Source organism: Somniosus microcephalus, unplaced genomic scaffold (assembly GCF_052327205.1).
Source record: "Somniosus microcephalus isolate GS21.2 unplaced genomic scaffold, FLI_Smic_1.0 unresolved_chr1, whole genome shotgun sequence".
Classification (NCBI taxonomy): domain Eukaryota; kingdom Metazoa; phylum Chordata; class Chondrichthyes; order Squaliformes; family Somniosidae; genus Somniosus; species Somniosus microcephalus.
In genome coordinates, this window is record NW_028225179.1 from 146,069,582 (window position 1) to 146,082,244 (window position 12,663).

Consider the following 12,663-nt stretch of genomic DNA (forward strand, 5'->3'; position numbering starts at 1 on the left):
CACTTTATCTAAATGACCCAGACTGTTGAAAAATCCAAATCTACTGATGTAAAATGTTTATGGTCACTGTGTCTCTCAATTTGAAAAGGCCAAAGCACACATTACAAGATAATTACATTAAGGGGATGATTCCACTTGGCAGAGCTCAAGGCTGGAGCTGATATATGTAAGATGGTCACTAGTAAATCCAATGGGGAGGGTTCAGGAGTGACTTCTTTACCCAGAGAGGGGTTGGGGTGTGGCTCTCGCTACCACAGAGAGTGGTTGCGACAACAGGGTGAGAGGAGGCCCGTGTGGAGCACAAACTGGCATGGACCAGTTTATTTTTATTATTTGTTTTATGGGATGTGGGCGTCGTTGGCAAGGCCAGCATTTATTGCCCATCCCTAATTGCCCTTGAGAAGGTGGCTGTGAGCCGCCTTCTTGAACCGCTGCAGTCCGTGCAGTGAAGGTACTCCCACAGTGCTGTTAGGTAGGGAGTTCCAGGATTTTGACCAAGCGACAATGAAGGATTGGCGGTATGCTTCTAAGTCCGGATGGTGTGTGACTTGGAGGGAAACTTGGAGGTGGTGGTGTTCCCATGTGCTTGCTGCCCTTGTCCTTCTAGGTGGAAGAGGTCGCGTGTTTGGGAAGTGCTGCCGAAGAAACTATGGCGAGTTGCTGCAGTGCATCTTGTAGATGGTACACACTGCAGCCACGGTACGCCGGTGGTGGAGGGAGTGAAAGTTTAAGGTGGTGGATGTGGTGCCAATCAAGTGGACTGCTTTGTCCTGGATGGTGTCGAGCTTCTTGAGTGTTGGTGGAGCTGCACTCATCCAGGCAAGTGGAGAGTATTCCATCACACTCCTTACTTGTGCCTTGTAGATGGTGGAAAGGCTTTGGGGAGTCAGGAGGTGAGACACTTGCCGCAGAATACCTCGCCTCTGACCTGCTCTTGTTGCCACAGTATTTATGTGGCTGGTCCAGTTAAGTTTCTGGTCAATGGTGACCCCCAGGATGTTGATGGTGGGGGATTCGGCGATGGCAATGCCATTGAATGTCAAGGGGCGGTGGTTAGACTCTCGCTTGTTGAGCCCGATGGCCTGTTTCTGTGCTGTAAATCTATGTAATTCTATGCACTGCTCTCGTTCCAGGTTGGCAGCTCACCATCCTGCAGGTATTGTCCTGAAGACACGAATGGCCAGCCACCTTCTTAGTGAAAAATCACCTACGACTACAATCTCACTGTGACCTGCAAACTGCATCTTTGTTTGGCTGTCTCTGGTTTTCTATCTGCCTTTCCTTCTACGATCTTATGACTTCTACCTACAGTAGCCTAGTGGTTATGTTACTGGGCTAATACTGCAGCTGCTTAACCAGGAGCCAATGTAAGTCAACGAGCACAGGGATGATGGGTGAACGGGACTTGGTGCGAGTTAGGACACGGGCAGCTGAGTTTTGGATGACCTCAAGTAGATAATAAAGCATATGGGATACTGGGGTTCATAAACAGAGGCATAGAGTACAACAGACAGGAAGTTTTGCTGAACCTATATAAAACACTAGTTCGGCCCCAGCTGGAGTATTGTGTCCAATTCTGGGCACCACACTTTAGGAAGGGCGTGAAGGCTTTGGAGAGGGTACAGAAGAGATTTACTAGAATGGTTCCACGGTTGAAGGATTACAGTTACATGGATAGACTGGAGAAGCTGAGGTTGTTCTCCTTAGAGCAGGTAAGGCAAAGAGGAGATTTGATAGAGGTGTTTAAAATCATAAAGGGTTCAGATAGAGTAAATAAAGAGAAACTGTTCCAATCACTGAAGGGTCGATAATGAGTGGGCACAGATTTAAGGTGATTGGCAAAAGAACCAGAGGTGAGATGAGGAAAAACCTGTTTCTGCAAGCAGTGGTTAGGATTTGGAATGCACTGCCTGATAAGGTTGTGGAAACAGATTCAACAGTAGCCTTCAATGGGCAATTGGATAAGTACTTGGAGAAAAAAATTACAGGGATATGGGGAAAGAGCGGGGGAGTGGGACTAACTAGATTGTTCTTCGAAAGAGCTGGCACAGAATTGATGGGCCGAATGGCTTCCTTGTGTGCTATTTTTTTTGATTCTTTGAAATTGAACTCATATCTCACTATGGCAGTTTGAGAATTTGAATTCAGTTTAAAAAGCTGGTCCCAGTAAAAGTGGCCGTGAAGTTGTCAGATTGTAGTAAAAATTTAATTGCGGTCCTTACTCAGTCTGGCCTGTATGTGGCTCTAATCCCACACCAATGTGGTTCACTCTTAACTGTCCTTTGAAGTGGCCGAGCCACTCAGTTGTATAAAAACTGCTACAAAGAATAAGGCTACAGAGGCTCACAAGGTCCACCACCACCTTCTCAGGGCAATTAATGCTACCTTGCCAACAATGCACACATCCTGAGAATTATTTTAAAACTGGGCAGTGCCTGGTATCTGCTCACTAATTATAATCTCGAGTATCTTCACAGAGTTTCTGACCTTTCTTGCTTCTTTCAATAACTTCAATCCATCCAGCATTCCCCTATCACTGGCTCCCTTCAGCACATGTCCCTCTATGATGAGAATCTGCTGCTGATTGTACTGGTCACCCGCTACAATCCCTGAAGGTTCCCTCTCCAGGTCTGATCCTATCCTGGCCTTATCACTGACTGAATCGAATTCTATCCACTCAGACTCAGAAAATCTCTTGCCTTCCCTCCCTGCAAGTTCCTGCACCTCGAAGGTCAGAAATCCTTTTAAGCTACTGATTAACAGACAATTTTCATATCTCTTCACCTTTGTATTGTATCCCTCGTTCTCCTTTATGAATATTGCACAATAGCCACACCTCATGGGCTCCATCTTAGTTATAATTTTCTTAGCTGTTTCCCTTTCTTGTTCTATTTCTCCTGTTGTCCCTTTAGGTTATACAGTTTTTTAATTCCAAACATTCCCTTTTAATTTTCCTTCTGTCCACTATCCCTATTTTCACCTTTTACTTCTCTGGGGTTTTCTTTGCTGTATCTGGTCTCTGGTGGTGTGCTGTGTCACCTAATTCACACAGGGGTTTTATTTCACCTTACTTCTCCTCCACTCTATCCCTTTCCCCATAACTTCTCAAGTGCTTTCCTGTTAAATCTGCCTCTGTTCTTTAATAAAATACCGAGAGTAATTGGTCTGCTTCTGTTTCCTGGTCCCTGTTGTTTTACCCGATTGCTGAAACTTTGCGCTGTTCGGGAGGCTTTGGAGGAAGTTTAACAAGTTCATGTCGACATTAAACACTTCACATCTGGAATATAAATAGGAGACACGTTCCACAGATCATCACGTGTCACGGAGACAGGATCGGTATCGATCTGATAACATACTGTACAAGAGACTTCACTCTGCATTCCAAGGGCTGATCAATTTACACTGATCTATTAAAATGGTGTTTAGAATAAAGTGAAACTCTCACTTCCTGTCCCTGGTTCCTTCAGCAGCGATACAAATAGCAGTCCGTGTAAGGACTGAGTAATTAAATAAATACAAACGCATTATCTAAAGAGCTTTAAGTATTGAGAGACGCTCAAACCCGAATCTGTGAACGCTCCCTGTTCAGGATTCTGTTACCTGTGTCTGTATTTTATTTTACACGGTGTCTCACCTTAAACTCTAAGGTAGCTTCTTCCAGTGGCAGCACCTCGTGGTTTTGATGACCTTTTGAAATCTGACAAATGACACAGATGGGCTGTTTGTCAGTTTTACAAAAAACCTTCAGCTTCTCCTTGTGGCGGCTGCATTCCTGCTGACTTTTAGCACTTTGATCACTTTTTACAAATGTCTCCACGATGTTGGCGAGGGTGCGGTTGGGTCTCAGGTTCCTGGAGGAAGTCTCCTTTCTACAGACAGGACAGGCGGCGGTGACAGCGCTCTCCCAGTACCGGGTTATACAGGATCGGCAGAAGTTGTGATCACAGTCGAGTAAGACAGGGTCTTTATACAGATCATGGCACACAGCACAGGAGAGATCACCTTCCATCTCGAAGGACTGGTCACCTTGCACTGAGCTCCAAGTAAAATAGTGAACAGTGTAAAGTGAAAGTGAAACACTTTCACTTTCAGTTCCTGATTCCTGCTGCAATATTATAAATCACAACCCAGAAAAGGGCAGGGAAGAGTGATAAATATAGATGTGTGGCGGAGCCACTTAATGACTATGGGCAACTGTATATGATTCCCTTTAACGATGTTCTAACACCAGCCTAGGCCTGTACCATTGTGTTAGACATTTCTGTGTGTTGTACATAGTGTTTTTATGTACGGGGCGTGGCACCTTTAAGAGCGGGGGAAAACGCGGGCAAACACGATGACGTCACGTCGCAAACCACGTGACTGCCCAGGCAGTCCTCGTGGGAGCTCCATCTTGTAAGGACCTGTTTTCGTGGTTCTCCTGTATCGATCTCAACAAACCGTTTGAACTCGTTTAGTTTCACATTAAAGACCTGTTTGTTTGATCGCCTGAGTCGACCTCAGTTATTAGTTAGGAATTCGTCAATTCCTACAGATGGATTCTTGAAAAACCAGGCTGGTTGGTTCACTCATTTTGTTCAGGGAACCTGCTACCCCTTCCCAGTCTGGCCTGAATGTATCTCAGCTCCTGTAAGAATATAGATATGTTTTACATCACACTAATACAGAACAAAGACAGAACAGCTAATCTAGACAGAATTAATTTAAATTGTGCTGACAGGCTTTTGATCACAGTAGGCGCGAGTGCAAGAGAAGGAAATTACTGCAGTATAAATAAGGCAAGAGGTTCATTTTACTGGAGCATAACATCAAAGATTTGTATAACATAGACTATGGGGGCTAAATTGGGCCGTGTAGTGCCCGCTTTTTAGTTGCTATGCCGCCACATAAGACTCGAAAATGGGGTCGGAGATGTGCACACAGTTCCGATGGGAAGTGCGTAGGATGCCATCTTGGTAAAGGGGTTTGTGCGCACGCCAAACGACTGTAAGGGATTTTCCTCGAGAGGTTTCCCTGAGGTTTCTCTCTCTAGAGGCCTCTCTCTTGCACAGTAAAACCTTGAGTGGTTCGACCCACTCGCCCCTTAGATTCTATACTCTGGACTTAGGCGCAGGAACTACAATGTAGAGAAAACTCTTGTAGACCAAGTTTGATGAAACAAAATGAAATTTTATTGCATAAGGAAAAATATCAAATCAAATGCAAGCAGATGAGGGAGTACATGGGAGGGAAAAACACGCAAACAAATCATAACGACACAGTACTAACTAAAGCAAATACAGGCATCTTATACTCTACAAAGATCATCATGAAATAAGGAAACACACGGAACATCGAGGGACAACAACTCATGTTAATTGTACCCTTAAATCCACCCCCTTATTAAACCTAACTAGATCTGATTGTGAAGGGCCAGAAACATGCTCACCAATCCCACTAGGAAGTGCAAGGTTTTGAAATCGAGTCTCTGTTTGGTCCTTTCAGGCGTTTCGTCTCCATGTGGATCGTGGAGCCCCTGCGAGCTGCGCCACACCTCTCTCTTGAGGTGGGGGTCGGGGGCGGCTGGACACCGGCGGGCCTGGATGTCGGCGGGGTCGAGGATCGTCGGCTCGACCCTGGTTAGAGGAGCCTTGGGCTGGCTCCCATCGCTTCTTCAGTTTCTTTTCTCTTCTCCCGAGCCGGGGTGGCTGGAAGGTTTCTTCTCTTGGGACCTTTATTTTTTTGTCTCTTCTCCCAAGTTGGGTCGATGGCCTCTCGTTCCGGCAACGACCCGGGGATGGTCGATGATCTCCCGATGTGCTTCCCCGGGGCGGAACGCCGGTTTCGAGACGGCCTTCACAGAAATCACAGAAATCACAGAAACCCCACAGTGCAGATAGAGGCCATTTCGGCCCATCGAGCCTGCACCGACACATATGCCACCCGATCCCCGTAACCCCACATATTTAATCCCCCTAACACTAAGGGTCAATTTATCATAGCCAATCAACCTAACCCGCACATCTTTGGACTGTGGGAGGAAACCGGAGCACCCGGAGAAAACCCACGCAAACACGGGGAGAATGTGCAAACTCCACACAGACAGTCGCCCAAGGCCGGATTCGAACCCGGGTCACCTGGCGCTGTGAGGCAACAGTGCTAACCACTATGCCACCGTGCTGCCTTCTCGATGTTGGCTTTCTTCTTCCTCCTGCGATTGCCTGCTTCTTCTTCTGGGTGTCCGGATTCAAGCTGTATGTTTCCAGCTCTCCAAGCCTGCTTGCCCTGAGTTCCAGCTCAAGCTCCCTCCAACTACCGAAAAAGTCTTCCAGATATACTTTCTTCCAGAAACCTCCGTCTCCCACCCAAAATCAGGTTAGTCTTTGTTTTAATTTTGGCGGGCTGGGAGCACAGTGGGGTCGTCATTATATTTTTTAATGTTTTAAACGGCTGGTAAAAGGCCCATCTCTGGTCTGGAATTACCTTCATTGTTTTTAATGTCCTGCTGATCTTGTTATCTAGTCCTGGGTGCTGTTCTCATGAATATGAAATTGTCCCATTTTGTCTGGGGCAACATTTTGATGGCCTCTGTCTCCAGGCTGATCTCGACTCGATCTGCATCTAATCTATATGCATACGTGTGGGTCTGGTTTCGTTCTCTCAGAAACGGCTTCCAGAACTTACTGTGGGTTGAATCCACAAATCTGTCTGAGGTTGCGCAGGAACCATTTTAAAGTGTCCCAATAAGCTGGTCACATGGTATGGCGGCCATTTTGTATGCCCCTTTTTCTGGGCTTCTTTTAAAACAGTCTTTAAAATCATGGCCTCTTCTGCCATTTGACCCTTATTAATATAAAGTCCAATTTTGCGAATCCTACACTCCTCCCTGATGATATTGTAACTCGCTTGAAGTATCATAATTCTGGGCGAGCAAAATTTTCTGACTTTCCACAATCTGACCATCCCCAGTATTTACCTATCTATGACTCCACGACACATGCATTTCCCATTTCAGAAAAATCTAGTGTACATTAAGCATCTATAGATGGCAATAACTTGGAGTTAAAAATCCAACAATTTACTTCCAGGCTTGGAGGGGGGCCTATACCCCTACATCACCTAGTGTATACACATTACCTTCTAATAATAACATCACATCTAATTCAAATGCAATAATAAAAATAAAGTACATGCACGAAAAATTCAAAAGCACATGAATACATATCAAAAATAATACAGAGGAGGGAGGGAAAACTTTTAACTTTGTACAAAGCAGCTAAATCTAAATGGGTGTCTCTTCTTCTACCCGCACATAATGCTCCCTCCATTCCCCTCTATTCTCATACTTTTGCGAATGTTTGACCTTTTTACAGTGTACAAACAGTAAATAAACTACAATGACAACCTGGCACACTACAAGAATGTGGGAGGCTATCCTAATCCAGGAAGGGACTTCTATATTAGTGAACAGGTCCCACCACGGTGGGGTCACTATATCCAATATGTCTGCCCGTATCTCTAAAGTCTTCTGCTCCAGTGTGTAGAAGTGTTCCTGTGAAACAACAACGGCTTTTAATATCTTGGTGAGGTGTTCAGGGAGAGGGGGAATGATATATCCAAAATGTGAAATGAATCGCTGCAGATCGGTGAAATTCTCTTTCACAGTGATGTGAACAGTGGAAGGTTCAGGAATGGGGACAATTCGCTCTTGGGCCACTTGAACTTCTGCCCTGGGCTTGAAACAGAAGCTGCTGTCACTAACCGGACACCAACCGTGCTGTCCATGTTGGTAGTGGGGCGCTGCAGTGGTGACACAGTATGTCCCACCTCCTATATATGCCACCTGAGGGGGCACATGGCCTTGTGCCATTGCCTCCATGGTGCAATTTATAGGCTTCGCGCCAGCAGTTCTGAACCCGCACTGTGGTTTTGAATGGGCATTCAAGTGCTGGGGACACAGGATGAAGTGTGCTCCCCGGCTCCGGCACCCCGAGAGGTCGGTACCCGTCATTGCACGCTCCCATCGAATAACGTAAGGTGGGACCCCCGTGTAGTGAATGTGCGCACCCCCCCAAATGACTCCAATGTTCTCCACCCTGTAGACCGGGGCGGGTTTTGCTGTCTTTCCCATCACCGGCATTCTTACCACTATACCCATAATGGTATGATTAGACCGCCCACAGTCCACTGGGACTGGGTAGGCCTCTGAAGCTATTCTGAGTTGGTACGGACTCAATGTATTCTCAAAAGGGTGGAGGGCTGCGAGGTGCTTGTTGCTGATCCAGGAGGGGACTAAACCTTGCTTTAAATCCTCCAGATTACTGCAGCCCTCGCCCAGTAACCATGCCCCGTATAGCACACAAGCTTCGTCCTGCGCAGCTTGATTGGACGCATTCCGATCCTCCCTAATGAGGGAATTTACCGTTCTGGCGTGTTTCTCCAGCTCAGCTATTATCTCTTTTAAGTGTAGTGTCATGGCCTTGTCCTCATGTAACTCAGAACCCACTACCTTATTCTCATCAGTCAGTATTTTTCTTAGCTGTGTTTTCAAACCATTGATCTGGGTTTGCAGCTCCACGTCATCCAGTGTGTTGATGACGGAATTTCCTGTGTTAAAAGCTGTGAAAATATCGTTTACTGTACCCCTTCTTTGTCTCCCTACTCTGTCCAAAACCTCATGTGGTGTGGTGTACAATTCGGCTCTGTCGACATCGGCAAAGTCGAATTCGTAAAACTGTTTAAACATGTTTGTTAACAGGACCTGGTATAATTGCTCCGTTTCCTTGGGGCACCACGCTGGCAATCGTACGTCGGTGAGGTTTAAAATCACTGAAGCCACCGCGTAGTGGACCCCTTGGTACAGTACCTGATCTGTGGGTACCAATACCAATCCATTCCCGGGTCCCTTTGTCGTGGTGGGGCACCCTTCTTGGAGGGCTTTAGCTACCGGAACTGTGGGCAGGGGCTTGCGGGGTCGGGTGATGAGCTCAGTGGCGTTTACTGGGATCTGTGAGTATGGGACTCCGCACGCCCGTGAGCTGACGTCCCACCTCATTCCTTGTCCAGCATCCTGCCACTGTCTTTGGAAAAAGATGGAGACGCCTGTGGGGCAAGTGCGTTCTGAACCCCACATACAGATGTAGATCCCCTCATCTGGTTCCCACCATTTGTCCCAACAGACACTTAACCCCCCGTGTGTTCCCGTTATTGCCCGATGGGTGTTATTACCCAATCTCTCCCATTCCACCGTCGAGTTCTTCATGGTGCTGCTCAACTTGTGCAGCCACCACCAGTGGTCCAAAGGTACATGTCCCAAACAAACAAGGCAAATCTTCTTGCCCACGGTGACACTGATTCTGGGCGCAATGATCCACACCCTGGGGCACATCAGAGACGTTTCTCTGTATGCAAACCCCGTCTGGCTGGAGTATTCAGTAGAGTTCGACCCCAGCCAGCCTGGCCATCTCCCTTCATGGAAGTAGGCAGCAGTCTCTTCAGCGTCCCGTGAGCCGGTTCCGTCAGTCGTGATTGTAGTGTATGTACTTTGAAGAAGGAACTATATTCTGCAGCCCCTGTATACTGCAGTACCAGTAGTGACCACCCCTGTATATAAGCCTGTGTAGTCACTTTGTATAGTAGTTCCAGTTTTGTCTCCATTCAGTAAACACCTGTTATAACCAACTTCTGCAGTCCGTGTCTCAATTACACACGGACATTACAGTGATGGGGCCTCTATTTCCAGAGCACCCGTATATGGTGGAGCCCTTGGTGCGGCCCCGATAGGCCCAGCTCCATCCGATTACCACGTACGCGATGAGGATCCCTCTCATCTTTCTTCTGGTTCCTGCAATAAATCAAACAATATAGCCAGGCTCCCGAGTAATTCTGGCTTAGGTGACGGCATGATCGGGTCTTTCGACCTCGATCCAAAACACACACATACTGGGCAGATTTAAAACTACTTAAACTCTAATCATTTTAATATATACACACCTTAAACTTAAACCTAAACTTATGTACAGCGCTGCCCGTCCCCGGGCGGCTTGCCTAATCCCTGATTGGACTGCAGCTCGCCGCTCCCTGTGGCGGGGCTGCAGTGACCTGTGGCTCTGGTTCCCCGCAGCCTTTTGCTGTTAATCAGGGACTGTGTTTTTTCATGGATTTCTGAAGTCGGTGCCTACTGGGAACGGGGGACTTGGGCCAAGGTTTTACAGGCTGAGGCGTTCGAGTCGACCTGCGAAAAGGTACTTTGGGCGTGGCTCCCTTAGCGAGTGGACCTTCGGGTGGGACCTTAGCTCTCACAGCCCGTGGCTCTTCCACGACTGTAGGCTTCGGCTCCCTCCCCTCAGGCTCTGACCCTTTGGGATTCGGGCAGGCTCCCTTGGCGAGTGGACCTTCGGGTGGGACCTCAGCTCTCACAGCCCGTGGCTCTTCCACGACTGTAGGCTTCGGCTCCCTCCCCTCAGGCTCCGCCCCTTCGGGAATTGGGCCTGTGGCAGACGGCTCCTCCTCCCCTGTCCCTACAGGTGGAGAATCTCTGCCCCCAATTTCTACCTCCCCCACGCTCGAGTCGAGGGTGGGATCTCCGTCCTCCGACTCCACCTCTTCCAGAATCGTGTCGAGGGCGGGACCTTGTTGTTCGGGCCCCTCCTCGTCCGAGTCCCAGGTGGACGGGACCTCTTCTCCTTCCAAGCAGGCTACGACGCCAGCTTGTGTGCTCTGTGACGCATCGCGCGCCTCAGGCTGAGGATCTTTATCCTCAGACCTGGCTTCGGTTGCTGATGCACTTGCACCCGGTTTAAACAGTTTACACTGATTGATGTGAAACCATTTGTTGCGTCGGGACACCTCCACTGTGCGAGTGGCGTGGACCAGCAGATTTTGCACTGATTCCGGCTCATCCTCCTGGTCTACGGTTCTCTCGCCAGCGCACAGGGTTAGACCCAAGAATTTTACTTCTCGCCGGCCGACCCGCGCCTTCGTAGGGGTTTCCTTAACACTCTTTATCTTCTTCACACTCGTACCCTCTCCCCAGAGACAATGATTTCTCAGGTCCACGTGGATCCCGTGGGCTGCCAAGAAATCAGATCCCAGGACCCCCGTTCCACCTCCCACCTCCCACTTCATTAGGGTACACTTCCACGTGGTGCGGAGTGGTCCTAAACGAATGGAGAGGGGAAGGGAATGTGTGCCAGCCTGCTCTTCGCCCGTGAAGCCCGACAGAAGATATGGGACCCCGGTGGACAGAGGCGAGGTGGTGGGGTTATCTGCGTGGATTACGGTGCACGATGCTCCCGTGTCCAATAGATAGGTTCCTTTCACCTCCTCCACCTCCATCTCCACGAGGGGTCGTCTCCATACATCATATCGCAGCACACACAGGTAGACGGGCTGCGCCGACTCTAGTCACTTGGGCACAGCGATCGGAGTTTCGGGAGCGACAAGGCCGGTGGTGACAGCTATTTTCCCCTGCGAGGTCATCAGAGACCGCATTGTCTCTATGATTGACTCAATCACAGCAGGATTCATAACTGCACCAGCTCCTTGCGCTGGGGCAGGGGCTACGGCTTGGGTTTTGGCTGGTGCTGGGGCGGCGGTCTGGGCTTGGGCTTGGGCTGCGGGAAATCTCCCTTTATTTTCCTTCCACGGATTTCTACAGTCCTTGCGCCAATGTCCATCCTTCCCACACCCGTAGCAATTGAGCTTGGCTTGGACAGGGCGATTCCCCTCCTGACGCCACTCCTTCTGGCTTGGGGCTGCGGGTTTTGCCTCATGCCCCTTTCCCTTCTGGGGAGGTGTTTCCTGACCTCTGCAATTCTTGTACGCCACATTTAGCTGACGGAGTACCGTCTCCTCCATGACACCGGGACCTTGGGGATCAAACCATGATCTGGCTAGGGCCCGTATCTGTGGCAAGCTGTTGGTGACCAAGCAACGGAGCCAATGAACCCGCTGTTCATTGCTCATTACAGCCCGTTCAGGCATACCCGGACAGCTGTGTCGATATACTGGCCACAGCCTCTCTGCGAAAACCCGTGGGGGTTCTCCAGATAACTGCATGGTCCCTTCTACACGGTCGAACGGACTACCGTCGTCCACTCCCATTACTTCTAAAACTTCCTCCCTGAGATCTGCATACACTTTCAGTCCCCTCTTACTATCCTCTGAGAGGCACTGAAGGATTGTGGAATCCAGGGAGAAAAGCAACAGTTTGACCTGTTCCTGATCATCACAGTCATTGATTGCTGCTGTTTCCTCTATCTCCCTGAAATGAATCGAGGGATCTCCCTTTACGGTGAGTCGTGTGAGGTGGCTCACCATGGACCTTAATTGCGGGCCAGCTTAGGGCACCACGAGCTGGTTCTGGTGGGGTCCGACACTGCCATCGGCAGCGTTGGGACAGAACGTCTGGTGCCAAGCGGGACACATCGGTGCCGGTCCCGGCTTCGCTACCAGTGGTTCTTCCACACACTCCACCTCGGCTACCTCCTCTTTCGCTACGCCCTCCTCTTCCGACCAAGTCTCACTATAGCTCGGCAGTGCTGAGGGCTCAGTGGCTGGTACCACAATTACCTCAGCTGGAATCGGCTGTTTTGATTCCTTTAAAAAGTCCATGTGACTGGCTTTCGGGCTGATGAGACACACCATGCCTCTTGCCTTAACCAGGGCCGTTCTTAGGTCCTC

At 48.9% G+C, this 12,663-nt stretch overlaps 1 protein-coding gene across 1 annotated transcript in view; it reads right to left on the reverse strand.

Annotated features, from left to right (window-relative positions):
- LOC147096201 (zinc-binding protein A33-like) overlaps nt 1-4,043 on the reverse strand; it is a 53,934-nt gene extending 49,891 nt beyond the window's left edge. Inside the window, exon 1 of the mRNA XM_085975069.1 lies at nt 3,635-4,043. Within this exon, the coding sequence (XP_085831195.1) occupies nt 3,635-4,009 (375 nt within the window). The 5' untranslated portion in view covers nt 4,010-4,043. The remainder of the gene's footprint in view (nt 1-3,634) is intronic.
- Nucleotides 4,044-12,663: the final 8,620 nt, after the last annotated feature.